The sequence below is a fragment of the Anticarsia gemmatalis genome, chromosome 27 (genome assembly GCF_050436995.1).
Source record: "Anticarsia gemmatalis isolate Benzon Research Colony breed Stoneville strain chromosome 27, ilAntGemm2 primary, whole genome shotgun sequence".
Taxonomy (NCBI): Eukaryota; Metazoa; Arthropoda; class Insecta; order Lepidoptera; family Erebidae; genus Anticarsia; species Anticarsia gemmatalis.
Genome location: NC_134771.1, coordinates 6,483,726 through 6,502,003, shown reverse-complemented (window position 1 = coordinate 6,502,003; position 18,278 = coordinate 6,483,726). Strand labels below are relative to the sequence as shown.

At 39.7% G+C, this 18,278-nt stretch overlaps 2 protein-coding genes across 2 annotated transcripts; both read left to right on the top strand.

The window, feature by feature from the left end:
• Positions 1 to 27: 27 nt before the first annotated feature.
• On the top strand, positions 28 to 4,176 carry LOC142984415 (aldo-keto reductase AKR2E4-like). Its single transcript, XM_076131973.1, has 8 exons — positions 28 to 186; positions 551 to 649; positions 1,296 to 1,406; positions 1,750 to 1,821; positions 2,131 to 2,247; positions 2,647 to 2,814; positions 3,200 to 3,382; positions 3,989 to 4,176. Exons 1-8 carry the CDS (start codon positions 28 to 30, stop codon positions 4,172 to 4,174), a joined length of 1,095 nt encoding a protein of 364 aa, XP_075988088.1. The 3' UTR covers positions 4,175 to 4,176.
• A 3,865-nt stretch (positions 4,177 to 8,041) lies between these two features.
• On the top strand, positions 8,042 to 16,293 carry LOC142984414 (uncharacterized). The gene is made up of 10 exons (XM_076131972.1): positions 8,042 to 8,159; positions 8,882 to 9,004; positions 9,440 to 9,612; positions 10,127 to 10,270; positions 10,652 to 10,747; positions 11,191 to 11,351; positions 12,341 to 12,494; positions 14,430 to 14,581; positions 15,365 to 15,551; positions 16,111 to 16,293. Exons 1-10 carry the CDS (start codon positions 8,042 to 8,044, stop codon positions 16,291 to 16,293), a joined length of 1,491 nt encoding a protein of 496 aa, XP_075988087.1.
• The last annotated feature ends 1,985 nt before the right edge of the window (positions 16,294 to 18,278 follow it).

Sequence of the window (18,278 nt, the reverse complement as noted above, 5' to 3'; positions counted from 1 at the left end):
GCAAGAAAGTTTGAAAAGTTCACTGTGATGGATTGGAATAGACCGACGAAGTTAATCCGTCCCAACCCTGATTGGGAGGAGGATCTCTTCCTCACGTGTGTGGTGGGAGCTGCTGATGAAGCCAGGATCAGGTCGTACACCACTGATGTGGTCAAAACTAAAGTGAAGGGGGAGTGCTGTTGTCAGGTTTGTAACTATATGTATGTATTTGTAACTACTTGTATAGGTATGCGTATGAAGTAAATTATAAAAATTATGAATGTAGCAAATAGGTATTTACAAAGTTAATTTAAAGAAAAGAGAAATAATTTATAGAAGAAATCTATTTTTAAATTAAATTTTGGATGTGGACAATTGCTAAATAACAGTTCAAAATCTCAGGTTTGATTCCCGTTTTAAGTAAACTGGTTAGGTAACATTAATTCTTATTGGCATATCGAAACTTGGAGAGGTGCAAGATGCAAGATAAATAAAGGCACGTTAATGTTAAATACTAAAATCATATTGCAAATAAGCTCGTAAAAAATATACTGCATGTATTTGTTGTCAGGACAAAAGCAGGCCTGGTGTAGCTCCTCGGATCACACTAAACACTGGTCAAACTATTCCTAGCCTAGGAATTGGTACCTGGCTTGGTTTAGATAAAGAGGTAAAATTATTATTAACGAATATATTCTAGGTTTGTTTGTTTAACACGAATAAATTAAAGAAAATATTCTGCTCATTATATTTGAACACACGATATAAAAATTTATAAACGTTTTGAATGCAGTAACTGGGACATCTGTTGATGAGTAGTTGTATTTATAAGATTAAACAGTGACATCTGTCGGTTAGTCGTTGGTACTAAGTAGTAATCTCCTGGCGAAAAGATGTACTAGTATAGTAAGGTCTACGCCATCTGTTGGGTAACCTGTACTAATAAGAAATTACAGCGACATCTGTGAAAACAAATTGTACTATTTAGGTTTGTTTACGACATCTGGCGAGAGGTAGATGTACTAGCAAGTGTAATTAGTGACATCTCTTAGCAAGTAGATGTACTTTTGGAAATTAAGAGATAAATACTTTTTTATAGAAATAAATATTAAGCGAATTAATTGGTCCCGAATTACAAGATCTATGCCACACAAGTTGAGGAATCTTAAGTTCCCAAATAAATTAGGATATGGCGCCTAAAGGCTTTTCTAAATCATTATTTTTCAAAATTGTCAGCGTAGCTTGTCTATTATTCCAATGTACGTAGGTACTTTATATTGTGTAAAGTATTCTCTAAAAATATAGATTTGGTTCAGGGTGGTCGGATTCCCGTCACAGACGACACTATTGAGAAAGCAGTCGAGTGTGCCATTGATGCTGGATACAGACATATTGATACTGCTACTATTTACAAAACTGAGGAACAGGTTAGTATAAAATACTGATAATTATGATAATACTCTTGAGGAGGATCGATCTCAAGCATGAGTCACTCAATAGTAGGCAGATACTGAAACACAGAGAGAGTGTAGCTCAAATATAGGTGTTGTTTCTCAAGCAATAATCTATCAGAGACGGCATGAGATTATAGCTATTTGTTAATCTTTAATTAAAACAACCACACGAACTTCTCTTCATTAATTCACACATTTGCTTAGAGTTAGGTACAATAGGTACCTACCTACTGATTTTTTTTAATACGGATTTCACATTCTGTGTAGCATTTACACGAGATATATACCTACCTATAAAGTAATAATTATTATTCAGGTAGGAAGAGCTATAAAGAAGAAAATAGAGGAAGGAGTTGTGCGGAGAGAAGACTTGTTTATCGTCACTAAGGTAAAGTATCAGCTATAAGCCCAATAAGCCTTCCTCGCATGCCGCTTTGTTCTTCTCCTTATCGTATGATTAGTGGTCAACCTACTTAGTGTCAAAGTTGTTCAAGTCGCTAAGGCCTTTGACGTGGCTTAACGACTGTTATCTTAGTAGACAGCAAACGGGACCGACTCTTTACGTGCTGAAGCACAGAGACGCTCAGTTCGAATACCACTATCCGGTCACCCATCTATGGAATGACCGCGCCAACGGTTGCTTAACCCGCAACTAGTTTACCGACCGCTTTTAAAATCGTTATATGTTTGCGTGTAGTTATGGAGCGACAGTCACGCTGAGGAGGCGGTGGTGCCGGCGCTGCAGGCGTCACTGGCGCGGCTCGGCCTCACCTACGTCGACCTCTACCTCATACACTGGCCTGTAGCCATCAATGTTAGTGATCCTACTTATTGATACCTCATACTAATAAAACAATAAAATTTTGATGCTTTTTTACTCAATTTGTCGTAGCCGAGACTTATGATTTCAGCCAACAAAGTTTAAAAATATCTCTATATCTTTTAGATATTTGTATATCAGTTAGAAAGAATTGCTCAGTCAATTTCAGTGATTAAATACTAAGTTCCCGTATATTAGAAGTTTCATACATAAAGTATTTAAAATATCGTAGCCTATCTCATAAGTTTCTCCATTTCACATCTAAATTGTAATGGCATTAGACTGTAGGACTAATTTTTATCTTCAAATTAATAAAACTAAACTGGACGGAGTATGACTACTAAAATTATCTTGCTATAATTAGTGTAGTAATACTTACATCACTATATCCAGAGTGACGGTTCCCTAAGCGACGTGGACTACCTGGACACGTGGCGCGGCATGGTGGAGTGCCGCGCGCGAGGCCTGGCCCGCGCCCTCGGCCTGTCCAACTTCAACCAGCACCAGCTCGACCGCGTCATCTCCTGCTCCAAGGTCAAGCCGGCTGTGCTGCAGATTGAGGTCTCTATCATTATACTATAATGTTTTTTTTTAATAACGTGCCGAATTAAAAATCGGTACCCTATTACTAAGACTCCGCTGTCCGCCCGTCCGTCTGTCTGTTTGTCTGTCTGGCCAAGTGCGAGACGGACTTGCGCACAAACGGTTCCGTACCAAAAAAGTACGAAAAAAAATTGCTTAAAAATTACGTTTGTTGTATGGGAGCCCTCCTTTAATATTTACTTAAAACGCTTGAATGAAGGGAACATTGCATTCTTAATGAGAGAACTTTTTAAACATTTTAAATGGAAACTCTATACTCTTAGCCAATATCGGTATTCGTTCAGCCTTCATTCATCCTTCACCCATGTCCAGCAGTGGGACAGTACCATGTGTTATCCTGCAGTTGAACCTGTACCTGCAGCAACCGTCCCTGGTGTCGTTCTGCCAGGAGCGCGGCGTGGTGGTGGTGGGGCACTCGCCGCTGGGCGGGCTGTTCCACCCGCCGCCGCGCCTCGACCTGCTGCCGCTCGTGCGCCTCGCCGACAAGTACCACAAGACGCTGCCGCAGATCGTCATACGGTATCTTGTAAGTTATCTAAAGGATACTTATCTTATCCAGGTTATAATTAAGTGACATTTTCCTCCTAGCTAGGAAAATGTGTAAGAGATTGTTTGCAGTAGCTATCATTAAAAATTCTTTGATTGAGACCCTCAAGAATTATTTTTAACTTCGTTTAATAATGCTACTAAAAATTCTGAAAGTCTAAATACAAAATACGAAATGGCAATAACATTTATCGTATTTAATTATATTCATGCTGTAATGTCTTATGCTCAAAAGTATATCTGTCGCTACCGTTATCAAAGTGACAAAACATAAGTACCTACTTAAGAGTTGAGCAAAATTGTGATACCTTTCTCCATTCCATTGATATTTAAACGATGTAAGATATAGATAATCAGTCAAGATGTATTAAACTCTTTCGTTACTGAAAAACTGACTGACTGATAGACAACGCATAGCCGAAACTACTGAGCGTACAAACTTGAAATTTGCTATGAACATTCCTTACGAAGTGTAGAGGAGCACTAAGAGAGGATTTCTGGAAATTCCCCCTCAAAGGGGGTAAATTCCGCCGCGAAAGCTAGCAAATATATATATAATTACCGTCGATTTATTATTCATTCGCAGTTGGAGCTAGGAGTGGTTCCGATCCCCAAGTCAGTCCAGCCGCAGCGGATCCAGCAAAACCTGGAGGTGTTCGACTTCACTCTGACCAGGCAGGAGTGTGCCAGCCTTAAGCTCTTCGACAGGAACCAGCGCACACTACCCGTCACCTTCTGGAAAGAGTCGCCATACTATCCCTTTGAGAAATAACATACACACACCAGCAAGAACAGATTTCAGGGAATCGGCCTTTTTAACAGACTTCAAAAAAAGGAGGAGGTTCTCAATTCGTCGCGATATTTTAAATGACAGACCATATCATCGGATCCATCCTACAATGAGGTCATGTGAGAGTAATCAGTAAGGCTTGCTTCATAGATATTCGGTTCGGTATTATTCGAATATGTGTAACTGTAGATGAAAGTTTGTAAGAAAATTGCGAGGAAAAATCCAAATAATGACAGTCGGACCCGACAGAACTATCCGATCGGCACAACCTATGTGTGCAGCAAGCCTCAAGGATTACGAAAACACGGAATGTTTTGTAAACGGTTTGTATGGAGTTTATATTTATGGTGATCAGTTGTAGTTGCTATCGAAATATTCTTATAAGACAAGGCTAATTAATGATGGTGTTATAAATAATCAATTTTTCGGACAAAGCGGGACTCTTTTTAATCAGTGAGATACGTACAAGATACAAGACTTATTGAATTCTTATTAAATTCTAAGACACGATAATATATTCTAGTCGTAAACAGAAAATTGTATGTATATTGCTTCAACTGTAATGAAGTATAATTTTAGTGCAATTTTAAACGACTATAGAATATAAAAAGGATCAGACACCAACAGTTTTATATTTTAATATCATGAAAATAATATTAATTTTTATTGAAAAATAAATAATGGCAAATTCTGTAACTGTATCTTTGAAATAACTGAATAAAAGGTTTTATTTATAGTTTTATGTTGTTTTTATTTTTGTATCAGAAATAATATTATCACTTGTTCCGACGGCGAAGGAAAACATCGTGATGCAACCTTGTATGCCTATGGGTCTCAGCACACATATGGGATCGGAAAGGGATCGTCATCGTATCGCCTCGAGCCGTTCAGAATGGTTTGTATTAAACTCCCTACTGCAACGCACACTAATCGGAATAATAACGTAATCGCCTCGCCTCGGAACAGGCTCCGAACTTGAATTCCCGCGCTTATGGCTCATCGTCCCCGCGCTTACGTTTCTCCGTCCCCGCGCTTACGTCTCTCCGTACCCGAGCTCACATCTCTTCGTCCACCCTTTCCCCTCCCGCGACTTGCCTGCTAAAGACGCCGCCAAGTGCTATGGCTATGATAGCCAACTCACGTATTGTAAACCAAGACATAACAGTGCGCTACACTTAACGTTTGGATTCAAACTGATCTGGTGCCAACCAGGTCAGCCAGGGGGCGGCGAGGCGTAAGCGCGGTGTCGCCTAGCCGTAGCCGAGTTGACGTACAGGCGCTGCTGATACGCTTACGTTACGTGCATACGGTAGGTTGACGCCTGGTTGACAGCGAGGCGAAAGGCGTTACGGTTACGATCCCTTTCCGATCCCATATGTGTGCGGAGACCCTAAGAGTTCTTTATAATAGTTCTGGAACGTATGCAAAGTCCCCAACCCGCATTTGGTCAGCGTGGTGGACTCAAGGCCTAACACCTCCCTCATTACGGGAGGAGACCCTTGTCCAGCAGTGGGACTTTAATGGGTTAAATTTATTTATTTTTGTACGCAATCATAATCTAGCATTGTACACAATACCTAGGCAATGTCGGCTATCACAGACGTGCAATGTGATGACTCACTGGCAGTTTACAACCCCTGCTAGACATGTTGGCTTAGAGCCAAGATTTTACAAATAAACTCGTGGAAATATGACCAGAATCATACCAGCGAGGACCTTTTATTACCCTGAAGGGTTAGTACCGAGATACGTTTTGTAAAACATAATTGTGGTTAACCAACGCCCGCTTGAAAGACTACTTGACGAAACCCCGGTTTGTAGTACATTTAATGGTAGTTTATCTATTCAATAACGTTTAAACTCCTAAAAAAAGATATTGGATACATAATCTACCGCTAAATGTACTCAGAATCCAAGCAGAAATCAGTTCTTCTTTTCGACATGTTTAAATTGCTTTACAGTATAGAACTGCGATGTAGTTTTCGACGTCACAAGAATTGTATTTTCATTGAAATCAAACAAGCAATTTGGTAAACAGATCTGAATCCTGTTTGCATTACTATTATGTTTCCCGACACCTTCAATACCGTAATTATTCAGACTATAAACTTACAAATTGTACACTCAAATTTTAATCATCCTCGTGAATCACTCTGTTCAAGACAACTATCCATTTAGTATTAATTAATTTATCGCGAACAGACTGGTAGACAATAGCCCCGGAAAACGTATTTTATGATATTCATTATTGAATCATTTATGAATTAAATAAAACAAATTACTTTATCATAACCTTAACTTGAGTCCCTTGGTGGGCGCCATTAAGAAGAGAATACCATCACATTTTGCAAACAACTGATAATCATACTTACTTACTTAAGCCCATGACTTAACACAGCATAGCAACTCAAAATTGTCATGAATTCAACACTTTTTCAGAAACAATTCTTGAAAACAATGCAATTTACTTTTATAAATCACTTGGTATCATTGTATTTTTATTACAAATTGATGTAAAATGTTCCAACAATGGCGATAGGAGATAAAAACAATTTATTACATAACTACCTACATACTAACTTGTAACTTTTACATTACTGCGGCCCTTTTCAATAAATACACATGCGAAAATACTCTCTATACTAAAGACTTACAGCTTATATTCCACTGAAACTGTTCTAAGTAGTTTTTGGCGCCACCCAGACACCGCTACGCCAACGAAAAAAAAATTACTTAAACGAATTTCTAACAACAATCTGAAATATACTCTATTTTCACTTCTTAGAGTACACAATTGCTTAGCAAAACATTATTTAGTAGCTAAAACGCATACCACTTAGATTGAAAAGTCAATACTCTAACTGCATAATTTTGCCAAAGGAATTTCTACTCTATGTTCTAAGACTATAGGCTTAAGTTAACTTGAAGGAAAAATGTTAGTTGTGACGTTTAGAAGTCTCGCTAAGGGAAATTTTGGCGCCAGACGAGCCGGCGCCATCTTGCCGCATTTTCGTCGAGGCACAGACTCTCTGCTCGTGAGCCTGCTTCCGCCGTCGTTCTATTATGCCAACTAATTTAGTATTATGGATGGATAATTTTGCCAATAAGATTTCTGCGGGATTTTCTTTTACTATTGTTTGTAGTTAAAGTGGTTTTACTTGTATTTTCAGAGCACTTAGCGACAAGGATTATATTAAGTAGTCATCTTTATTCGTTATAAAAATCTATTGAAGTAAGAAATAAAATGTATTTGCAATTTAAATATTTGATTCTCTAAATTAACAATAATTTTAGGAGCCTCGGCGTTAAAGCCTGGGGCTTTGAAAAGGAACTCAGATAGATAATGCTCAAAATGATCAAAATCAGATCATTTATTCATTTAGGTCAAATATTGACACTTATGATAGTCGTTACAATTACTGAATCTACCACTAGCTCGGAAAGGGGGTAGAGTCTTATGAAAAGCAACAAACTCACACACACTCTTTTCATATCTTTTATAAACTGGTTTTTCACAATCAAAGATAAAGATTTTCTTTAATAGACCAGAGAGAGATCGAAAGTTCGAGTACGTTCTTGCGGACTGCGACTCGAAAAGATGCTCCTTTTTGATTCTGGGTAACCAAAAAGGATAGGAAACTAAGCAAGCGTTGGCCATCACGAATCTGCATAAAACCTTCTTCTTTACTCTATATTACTGTCAATTGTTTAACATCATGGACAGCTCTGTCACATGCCATATTGTTCTCGTCAGTGGCAGGACAATTAGATGTTAATATTAATTAGTTTGTATAGTGTTATTGTAATGAGCTAGTGTCTGCCGAGGGTGGATGTGCGAGGACCGGCGTGATGCTGGCGCGCGCGCTGTTGCTGCTGGTGCTGGCGCCCTTCAGCCACGGCGACCACTACTTCTACGACGAGGGCGGGTATACTGATAATGTTGACTTCGTTGATGGATATGAAGACAGTAAGAGCTACCACCTAATAACTATGTATCCCTTAAGCACCAATTTCGCAGCTGGTAAATATAATCGTCATTGGACAACTCACTCACGGTCATTTGATTCCGAACTAAGCAGAGCTTGTTCTATGGTTACCAGATATCTGATAAACATACTTAACTATATATTAATATACCACTATTTCAGGTTTAAAACTATACTCATCTCATCCATACTAATATTATAAATGCGAAAGTAACTCTGCCTGTCTGTCTGCTACTCAATCACGCGTAAACTACTGAACCAATTTGCATGAAATTTGGTATGGAGATATTTTATACCCGAGAAAGGAAGGCTGTATATCATCACGCTACGACCAAAAGGAGCAGAGTACCAGTAATTAATGTTACAAAAACGGGGAAAAATTTCACCCATTCTCTCTTACTGGACGCAAGCGAAGTTGCGCGGGTCAGCTAGTATATTAATATTATAATGCAACGGGTCTTAAACGCGATTGAGTCTCGGTCGATGAAATTCGATTGAAACTTCGGGTAAACAAATAAGGTATCCTAACCTTTAGTTTAATCGCGTTTATACGTAACTTTATAATATTAGCTGCGATATGTTCCCTGCCTATTTCTTTCAACAAGAAGTTTGTATGGATCGTACCAAGTGGCGTGTTCTGGTCTCTGCCTGTCCCTATAGGAAAAAAGCGTGAATTACGTATCTTGTTTGTGTTGTGTGTCAGGTGGCATCACTATGGCAGAACTGACGACCACGGCGCAGGACGCTCACACCCGGGTGCGGAGGTACGGGGCCCTCACGGACGAGCGGCGCACCCTCAACCCTCAGGAGATACAGGACGTCAAGGGTATACACTTCACTCACAATATTACATACTGCGGTTCAACACTTTAGTACACGTGGTGTCCAAGGTTCGCGGTTGTCGGAGGAAGAGATTTTAGAACATCAATGACCCGCAGACTTATACAGATGACGGTGGCCTGCTTTATACAGCTACTTTATTTTGGAAATACACTGATTTGTTAATTATCTTGCTTATATATAAAAATTCCTTGTCACAATGTTAGTAACCGTACTCCTCCAAAACGGCTTTACAGATTCTCATGAAATTTTGTGAGCATGTTGAGGTCTGAGAATCGACCAACATACATTTTTCATACCCCATATTCTTTAAAATGTATATGGCAAAACAACGCTAATACAAACTTTAATTTAACGGCAACGGCAAAACAAGTAATATATGTAAATACAATTGTGGTCAAACAATTTAATATGTATGTAGATGTCCTGAAAGACCTGTTTAACATGAGGAATCTGCCGCAAGCTGAGGTCCAGAACTCCAGCAACAGGGTGGTGGCGACCTGGGGGCCGGAGTACTCGAGCGCCAGTCCACCGCTTTATGAGTACTTCGACAAGGTCACCAGCAAGCCCACACGCTCCAGCGCCGATGTCAAGGTACCTTTATTCCTTCATCGTGGTCTAACTAATGTAAAAGTATGTTAGGCCTTTAACTGAACGACTGTTATCTTAATTGACAATTAACAGCGCATATACCACGAAAACGGTCACCCATCTATAGACTATCCACGCTAATGTTGCTTACCTTAGCCTAATACACCAACCAACCCATAATCGTGGCGATGACTGAATTTTATTAGGTCGGGGAAAAAGTCTTTTCGCATTATAGTATGTATGAACTTGTAATAAAATCTTTTCTCTACAAAAAAGAGCTCGATATTTGGGCGTGTACTCATTTGTGATTCTTAAAGCCAAAGATATTTTATTACAAGTTTATACATACTATAATGCGAAAAGACTTTCTTCCCGACCTAATAAATCAACTTTGGGTCTTATTTTGTCCCGTGCGTTCACCAAATACAAATTTCTTGTTTAAGTTTCCTTTGACGCAGATGTCACAGGTCGTGTTCGCAAGTCAGCGTTAATGTCCCTCTAATATTTCTGTGTACAGCAGGACCAAGAGACCGAGACAGCGCGCACCGAGTCCTCAGACGAGTCTCCCTCCCCCACCAGCCCTGACGGCAGACAGTACTGGATGTCCGAGTATACGGAAACCGCCACTCTGTTTCATAACAAAAGTGGGGTCCGATACAAGGTACACTTAAAATAAGTTTAACCCATTAATATCCCACTGCTGGGCAAGGGTCTCCTCCCGTAATGAGGGAGGGGTTAGGTCTTGAGTACACCACGCTGTTATTTGCGGATTGGGGACTTTGCATACCTTCAAGAACTGTTCTAAAGTTGTACTGACTCTCAGGTATGCGAAGTTCCATCACGATGTTTTCATTCACTGTTTAAACTAGTGATCATTATTTCTAATACACATAACTTCTAAAAGGCATTGGTGTATTGCTTCTGGTTTAAACCTGCTACCACTAACGTGGGAGGTATTAACTTAAAATATACCACTTATAGCCAAGTGCTCTATTTATTGATCTACATAATGAGTTAAGCTTTAATTAATGTTTTGTTTCAGACGACAGGGTTCACGCTGGACACGGGGTTCGTGATGAGGGAAGACGACGGAGACAGCTCGATCGACAGCTCCGCGTGGAATGTGCTCCGGCAATCGGTAAACCATTCCTTGTTATAATAAATATATTATTTGATACTACTGTTATGGGAAAAAGGCGTGATTTTTACTTATTAATATGTGTAAGTATGTATTAAATAATAGCTATTGGTATTCGACTGCGTCAGTGTCGCAGTGCTTTAAGTCGCTACGCTGCCACGTCGTGGGTTCGATTCCCAAATGGAACAATTATTTGTTGATGGCACAAATAATTGTTCCATGTGGGAATCAAAAAGTCGAATTTCGGTTCTGTTTATACTTTGTGTTCGTTATTTGTATATTTGTAAAAGTACCCGCGACACAAGAGCAATTCTTAGTGAAGGAGTTGTGGTTAAAGAAAACTATTACTGTCCCACTGGGCAAGTTACTCGCAAAATAAAGAAACGGTTAGGCAATAAGTTGTCCTTTAAAAGAAACTAAACAAAGAACTACTAACTACTCAGACTGCTGGTGCGACGAACGCAACATCCAACCAGACGGAGACCACGCCGCCGAAGCCGTCCACGTGCCCGCCGATCCCGACCACGACCACCACCACCACCACGCCGCGGCCCACGCTCAAGCTGGACATCGAGGGGCTCATGGCTCTGATAGCCAACCTCACGTAATTAACACTTTGTATGACAAATTCCCTGTTTTTTTGAGCGGTCATAATAACTGTTTATTTCAGCTCGTGGCTTAGTTAACAACAGCCGCGCGGATCGATCTCTGAGGTTAAGCAAGGTTGCCGAGGTTGATTTGTGGATGGGTGACCATCTTATACATATCGAGTTCCTCCGTGTTTCGGAAGGCACGTTAAACTGTGGGTCCCGGCTGTCATTTTCGAAGATCTTCGACAGTCGTTAACAGTAGTCAGAAACTTGAAAGTCTGACAACCAGTCTTACCGAAGGGTACCGTGTTATCCCAGGTAACTGGGTTGTGGAGGTCAGATAGGCAGTCGCTCCATGTAAAATACTGGTATTCAGCTGCATCCGGTGAGACTGGAAGCCGACTCCAACATAGCTGGGAAAAAGGCTAAGCTGATATATAATATAATATACCTATCTTTATATCTATATCTATCGTATGGTTATTGGTCAACCTAGTGTCAAAGTTGTTCAAGCCCGAAAGACCTTTGACATGACTTAACGACTGTTATCTTAGTTGACAACAACCGGGACCGACTTTTTACGTGTCCTCCGAAGCACGGAGGCGCTCAGTTCAAATACCACTATGCGGTCACCCATCTATAGAATAACCGCGCCAACGGTTGCTTAACCCACAGATCGTTTACCGACCCATGAACACAGCTGGCTATGAGCTACCAAAGTCTTCAAGTACAAATATATAAGTTTAAACGACAAACTAACTACTGGGCATGGGTCCACACTCCACTCCCGCTTGAAGGAGTAAAGACGGGTCCAGACGTTACACCGATTAGGACCCGGCTTTAAAGTTAAAATTTCTAAGTTTCTCCGCACCACAGTCTCGCTCCATGTCAATAGACAGATAACCTTAAAGCCACAAAGCGGCCACCCATCCAGAGTCGGTCCTCCACATAGGTTGCTTAACCCACTGTTTGTATTACTAGTATAAATGTGTTTGGTTTGAAGGTACGACTACGACATGAACCTGACGGAGCGGTTCAACGAGACTCTGATCAAGTACTCGGTGCCCACGTGCCCCACGCCCACCACCACCACGCCCACCACCACCACCACCACCGTCTACATCAACCCCTTCATCAACACCACTGTCATGGGGAAGGTATTTAACATTACTTATCGTATGTCAAAATAGTGTCAAAGTTGTTCAAGACACCCGAAAGGCATTCGACATGGCTTAACGACTGTCATCTTATTTGACAATAACTGGCTAGCTCAGCTCAAATATGTCTAAGCGGTCACCCATCCATTAGACATCCGCACTAAAGGTTGCTTTACTCATAGATCGTTTATAGATCGGTCAGCGCAACTAGCTATGAGCCCAAGTGGTGTACCACTTCATTTACACCTTACTAATATCTCCTGTACTTAAAATTGAGATTTCGAGCAGGCCTTATTTTCACGAAGGGATATGCGTTACGTATGTCCTGCATTAACGAAAAGGGTTACTACTTTGAAAGTATTCAATTCGGAAGTTGAGATTTCATCTGTGATTTCGACAAAGATGCGATTTCTGAGATTCATTTTTTATTTACTGTTACAGCGGCATTAGTCTCGTAGCACTAACATATTTTATTTTTTTCGCGGTTTACTACGGTTTTCGATGTAGTACTACTGAATAATTAGTTTAAATTAATTCGTTTTCGAGTTTATATTCGGGAAAGAAGTAGGCAGTTCCTCTTTTAATATGGTTACTAGATAAAAACTGAATTTCTTTGAGTAATAATAATTGGAAAGCTCGCCGGTGGGGCACATTGATTTATTGGTTCTATACTGAACACTGACAAAATGGAGAATATGCGTCATTTAGCCAAAAATGGTGGAGATTGAAATATCGTGAACTTACTCGTAAAACAGAATTTGTGTATGAAAGAACGTGTGTGTAAATAATTATTGATTACTTGTTCTGCATTTCATAGTTTTGATGTCATAATATATATGTCCTCATATATATGTATGTAATTTAGGGCAAAATATTATGCAACATATTTGTAGGCAAAATAATTTGCTACAAATTATGCATTTGCAATTTTATTGTAAAACGCATAGTTTCCGAGATATAGCGAAAAAAGTGTTTCCACCCCCTTTTCCAAGATGGCGGCCGGGGGACAAGGGTGGCGACCCCACAAACTTCAAGTTAAGCTTCTATTGACCTCCCCTACATGTTCCCAAAATAAAATTGCGTCCTCTAAGAAATGTAAAACTCATGTAACATTTCAATGGACTAATATGTATCTGTGCAATATTTACCGCGGGTGCTTTCAAGATGCAGAGAGTGTAAGTGAGCTACTGTTTCAGCCATCATCGCCCGCGCCTCGCCGCGACCCGCCCTGTGTGTGTCCGAAGAACGACGCCGACTGGCCGCCATTTTGGAACACCTATGTCTCTATAGTCTATGGATGTAGTGTTATGTTTTTTTCATAATTTGACATTTACATTTTTTTTATTGCTTTGTGTTAACTATGTTATTGTTATAATTACTTTTTTTAATTGTATTTTTTATTTCACTTTAATTTTGTGTCAATATTTTTGTGAAATTAATTTGTTGCTTTGTTTTGTGTGAAAATAATTTTGTGAATGATAAATTGTAAATACATGGTTATATTGACTTTTATTAGACAATAGAATAAGCTGTAGTTAACAGTGATGGCTGGTATCAATGTTCCCCGGCTGTGAGAAAAGCTTCATTATACACAATGTACAGAGACGCTACTTCTCACAGAGGGCCAATAACTTGATGCGGCTTTGATACACTTTAAACACATATAACTGCCGCCAAACAACTTGAGCAATCGTAATGAACGACTTTAAGGAACACTAGGCGAGAGTTTTTTAGCAAAAGGCTATTATTGCGCTTTGATCCTTGGATTTATAGATTCGGTTTGCTATCTACAACGGCTACTTGTAAGTGTCGTTGTTAGCTGGCATTATATTTTCTTTGTAAAGTTTGCGTGCGCTTGCGTTGATAGTATGTAATAGCAGTTAGAGAGAGTCTCCGTTCATAGGTCAGTATTTACGAGCTGTTATTATGTTGCAGTGTTTCGTGTGCGGCCTGGTAGACCAGGAGATCCCACAGAACACGATCTGCGGTGACGCGTTCGCGGGGGACTTCCTCCCGCTGGTCCCCCAGGACCACACCGCCAGGGGGCACATCGCTCGCTTCAGGAAGTATTGTCGCTTTCTCGACGTGTAAGTGCAAAATAATATGATTTTTTAATTCGCACTTGTCGCCTGTTGAAATTATTTTGTTTTTCTTAACACTTTTCTATCTACTGAGACTGCTGAGCAAGGTCTCTTCCAGAAGTAAGAGGAGGGTTAGAGGCTTTGAAGGTTGCAGGTGCCACAGCATTACGCTGAGCGATCACTATTGTTTTTGTGCAGCTGCGAAGTGCATCTACACACACGCCTTGTTTTTTTTAAATAATAAATAATAATAAATTTAACCCGTTAATGTCCCACTGCTGGGCAAGGGTCTCCTCCCGTAATGAGGAAGGGGTTAGGCCTTGAGTCCACCACGCTGGCCAAGTGCGGGTTGGGGACTTTGCATGCCCTCAATAAATGTTTTTTAAACAAATTTTTAGGCATGCAAGGTTTCCTCACGATGTTTTCCTTCACCGTTGGAGCATGTGATAATTATTTCTAATTCACACATAACTTCGAAAAGTCATTGGTGTGTTGCCTCGGGTTCGAACCTGCGACCACTGGCGTGGGAGGTGTCAACTTATACCACTCGGCTATCACTGCTCTCATGTTGTTTTTTTTACCTAATTTTAATTCTTGTTTTTTTGTTGTATATTGCATTAGCATGGTGTGCAAAAATAAATATCTTTCCCTTTCTTTCTTTACGTAATCACATAGCTCTTGCCGGCGACTTCATCCTCATGGACTATAGATATAATTGTATTTCTGATTTGTGGCACTTTTGTTTTAAAGCAAAGAGGAGTAGTGTGAGTTTATTTTAATGTTATAAAGTCACAACTACATGGAGAGTCCGGACGAGCCGCGCGCGATCTTCGGGCGGTTCACGGGCGGCTGCTCCGTGCGCTGGACCGACCTGTCCAGCATCTACACGCAGCGCACGTGCCGCAACCGCCGCCGCGCCATCATGGGCAAGCACTTCGCCAGCAAGAGGATGGCCAAGCTCGAGATGGCACTGCATGTATGTCATTTAATCTCTGTAGGTCTTCCGTAGTGCTGTTGAGCTGCCTGTTACATAGGCACATAGTACATGCTTACTTACAATTACACCCTTTTCCCATAGCGGTAGGTAGAGACCAGAAAACAACACTGGTACGATCTAGCTCTACAAACTTTTTTCCTCATTTGTACCTATTAACACTTTTTATCGTATTTTGGGGAACTTCGATTAAATGGGTACTAGAATTAAATCTGCGATTTACAAAGTTGATTAGAATACCAAACTTTATTGAGGATTGAAGATCTCAAGATATAATAATATGAGCACTTGCGACGATACGATGCAAATCAATGTGACGCAATGTTTTAAAATGCGCACTGCCGGCGCTAAGCGTGACGACACGCCTGCGGCCTGACGCACCTTCAGCGAGGAAAGACCGGCGCTGAATTATCGGCAGAGGTGTCATAGCCTCTTAGTTGAACTGAATAACACATTTAAATACACACAGTCCGTCGCATTGTTACACTAGGTTACTACTCATACATAACAATCGTAAAGATTTTAACAATTTCTCTTCCAGAACGTAGAAAACGGGTGCATAGTAAGTCCAATGGCGTCTCTTCTGCCGATGTCTCGCGGTATCTCGCTGTATGCGCGGTTCCATGCCTGCGTCTGTATGGGCTCGTGGTGCAACGTGGCTGTACCTCGCAAGCCATGGATACCTATATTTTGGCTAACCATTTGGCTCCTAAAAATCTTGTGATTACGTGAAAATTTGTGAGTGTCAATTGTGAATATACTGTGGAAAGTTTAAAGGTTTTTCATTTACCAATTTCTATGAAACGGAAGCACATAATTTTGTAGATAACTGTAGTTAACAAAGAGTAAATAAAAGACATTTTCGGACCCAAACGTTATTCTCGAACATTGTCGGTTATCAGAACTTTTAAGACAAAGAATTCTTCTAAGAAGTATCCACTTCGAAACAACCGGTAGGTGCTACGGCGTAGAGGGTCTACGAGGCCGAGATATAAAATTTGCAAAATATCGCTTTATAAACTTATAGGTATATATTTAGAAGTGTATAAAGTAGCGGATTTATTTAGTACTAGCTGACCCGCGCAACTTCGCTTGCGTCACATAAGAAAGAATGGATCAGAATTTTCCACTTTTTTGTAACACTTTTTACTGTTACTCTGATGATATAAAATATGCTTTTTTTTCACGAAAAATATTCTCAAAATTATTTATAAATATCTCCTAATATAACGAAATCGCGCTAAGGCATATCCGTCATTAAAACAGTTGCCATGACAACGGAATTTTGTTAATTCAGTGTCATTATAATATTGAATATTCGCGACTTTCGTTCGCCACCTGAATTTTCCCGGGAAATGCGTCATTTTCCCGGGGTAAAAAGTAGCCTATGTCCTTTCTCGGGTATCAAAATATCTCCATACCAAATTTCATGCAAATTGGTTCAGTAGTTTTGGCGTGATTGAGTAGCAGACAGACAGACAGACAGACAGACAGACAGACAGACAGACAGACAGACAGACAGAGTTACTTTCGCATTTATAATATTAGTAAGGATATAGTTGTTTCATTATTGTAGGAATCATAAATTTCTCCTTGTCTACTTTTGGACAGACAGATACGCTTTACGCCAAAAGTACCTTCAGTAAAAGTAACCAAATGTTCATCAGAAATTACGTCTTAAAAACGTATCTCAAAGATTGAAAGACTTCTAATACAAAACCCAAAACCAAAATCGCAAATACTTACATTGATTTACGTAATATAAGCCGTATAAAACCCATTCGTTTCATTCGAAATTATTTCACTCATTTTTACAATCTACAAAACGATCAATCCCGTACTGTATCAGACTCGTAAATTGCAAACTTTATCAACCTCTAAATCGTAAAACTTTATCAATAAATTACTTTATTTTTACTGATATTTCTAAGGGTTGCGTCCCCTCAGGGTGAGCTGTAGTGAATTAATCAGACAAAGTAGTGTTCCCTTGTTATGACGTAAGTGCCGACAGTTATTTATCACCCCGGGAAAGCCGGGATGCCCCGGAATGGCCGGGATTAGCTACGATCATACAAATGTCTCTAATAAATGTTGTTTCTTTAATTTTCTTGATAACTGTGAGTAGCAGTTTGTTAATACTATAGGGGAAGAATGTTTCAATCATTTTTCATAAGGTCCATTTTTCTATAGTCGAATATCTTTACTGGAGAAATAACTTTGACGTATTAAAATGGTTCCATACTTTATATAGATACAAATAGATTGTCTGTTTCCATAGACAATTAAAAATAGTAATTAATTATCTATGGGAATTGTAATTTGATTAATGTTACAAAAGTTTACGATGAAATGATCAGTCATTTATTATTCATTATTTAACCTTATTGTTGCAAATATTATAGGTCTCCATAAAACAACCGTTTAATAATATTTGTTCATATAGGTACAGTTCACATTATGTCTTCTTTGTGTAAATAAGAGAAATCTCCCATTATAGGTAACTTTTCAAAATGTTCACAAATGAAAAATGGGCCTTAATTTCAACAACCTAGCTTTCTACCACAAACAAACCCATCTGAAAATCAATTTTACGCTCATGTAATACATAATGTTCTGTTACATAACCCTCCCTGCATTGTACATAACATTGAGGCTGTATAGTATATAGATACCACGTACCTCGCCGGTGGGTGGATCACCCTGCACCAA

What these genes read in the sequence shown, in the direction of transcription:
- LOC142984415 (XM_076131973.1), top strand. Translation starts at nt 28, where the DNA reads ATGGATTGGAATAGACCGACGAAGTTAATCCGTCCCAACCCTGATTGG. An exon ending in AGGGGGAGTGCTGTTGTCAG is followed by an intron (nt 187 to 550) that starts GTTTGTAACTAT and finishes ATTTGTTGTCAG; the next exon opens with GACAAAAGCAGGCCTGGTGT. An exon ending in CGGCTGTGCTGCAGATTGAG is followed by an intron (nt 2,815 to 3,199) that starts GTCTCTATCATT and finishes GTTATCCTGCAG; the next exon opens with TTGAACCTGTACCTGCAGCA.
- LOC142984414 (XM_076131972.1), top strand. Translation starts at nt 8,042, where the DNA reads ATGCTGGCGCGCGCGCTGTTGCTGCTGGTGCTGGCGCCCTTCAGCCAC. An exon ending in AAAGTGGGGTCCGATACAAG is followed by an intron (nt 10,271 to 10,651) that starts GTACACTTAAAA and finishes GTTTTGTTTCAG; the next exon opens with ACGACAGGGTTCACGCTGGA. An exon ending in ACACCACTGTCATGGGGAAG is followed by an intron (nt 12,495 to 14,429) that starts GTATTTAACATT and finishes ATTATGTTGCAG; the next exon opens with TGTTTCGTGTGCGGCCTGGT.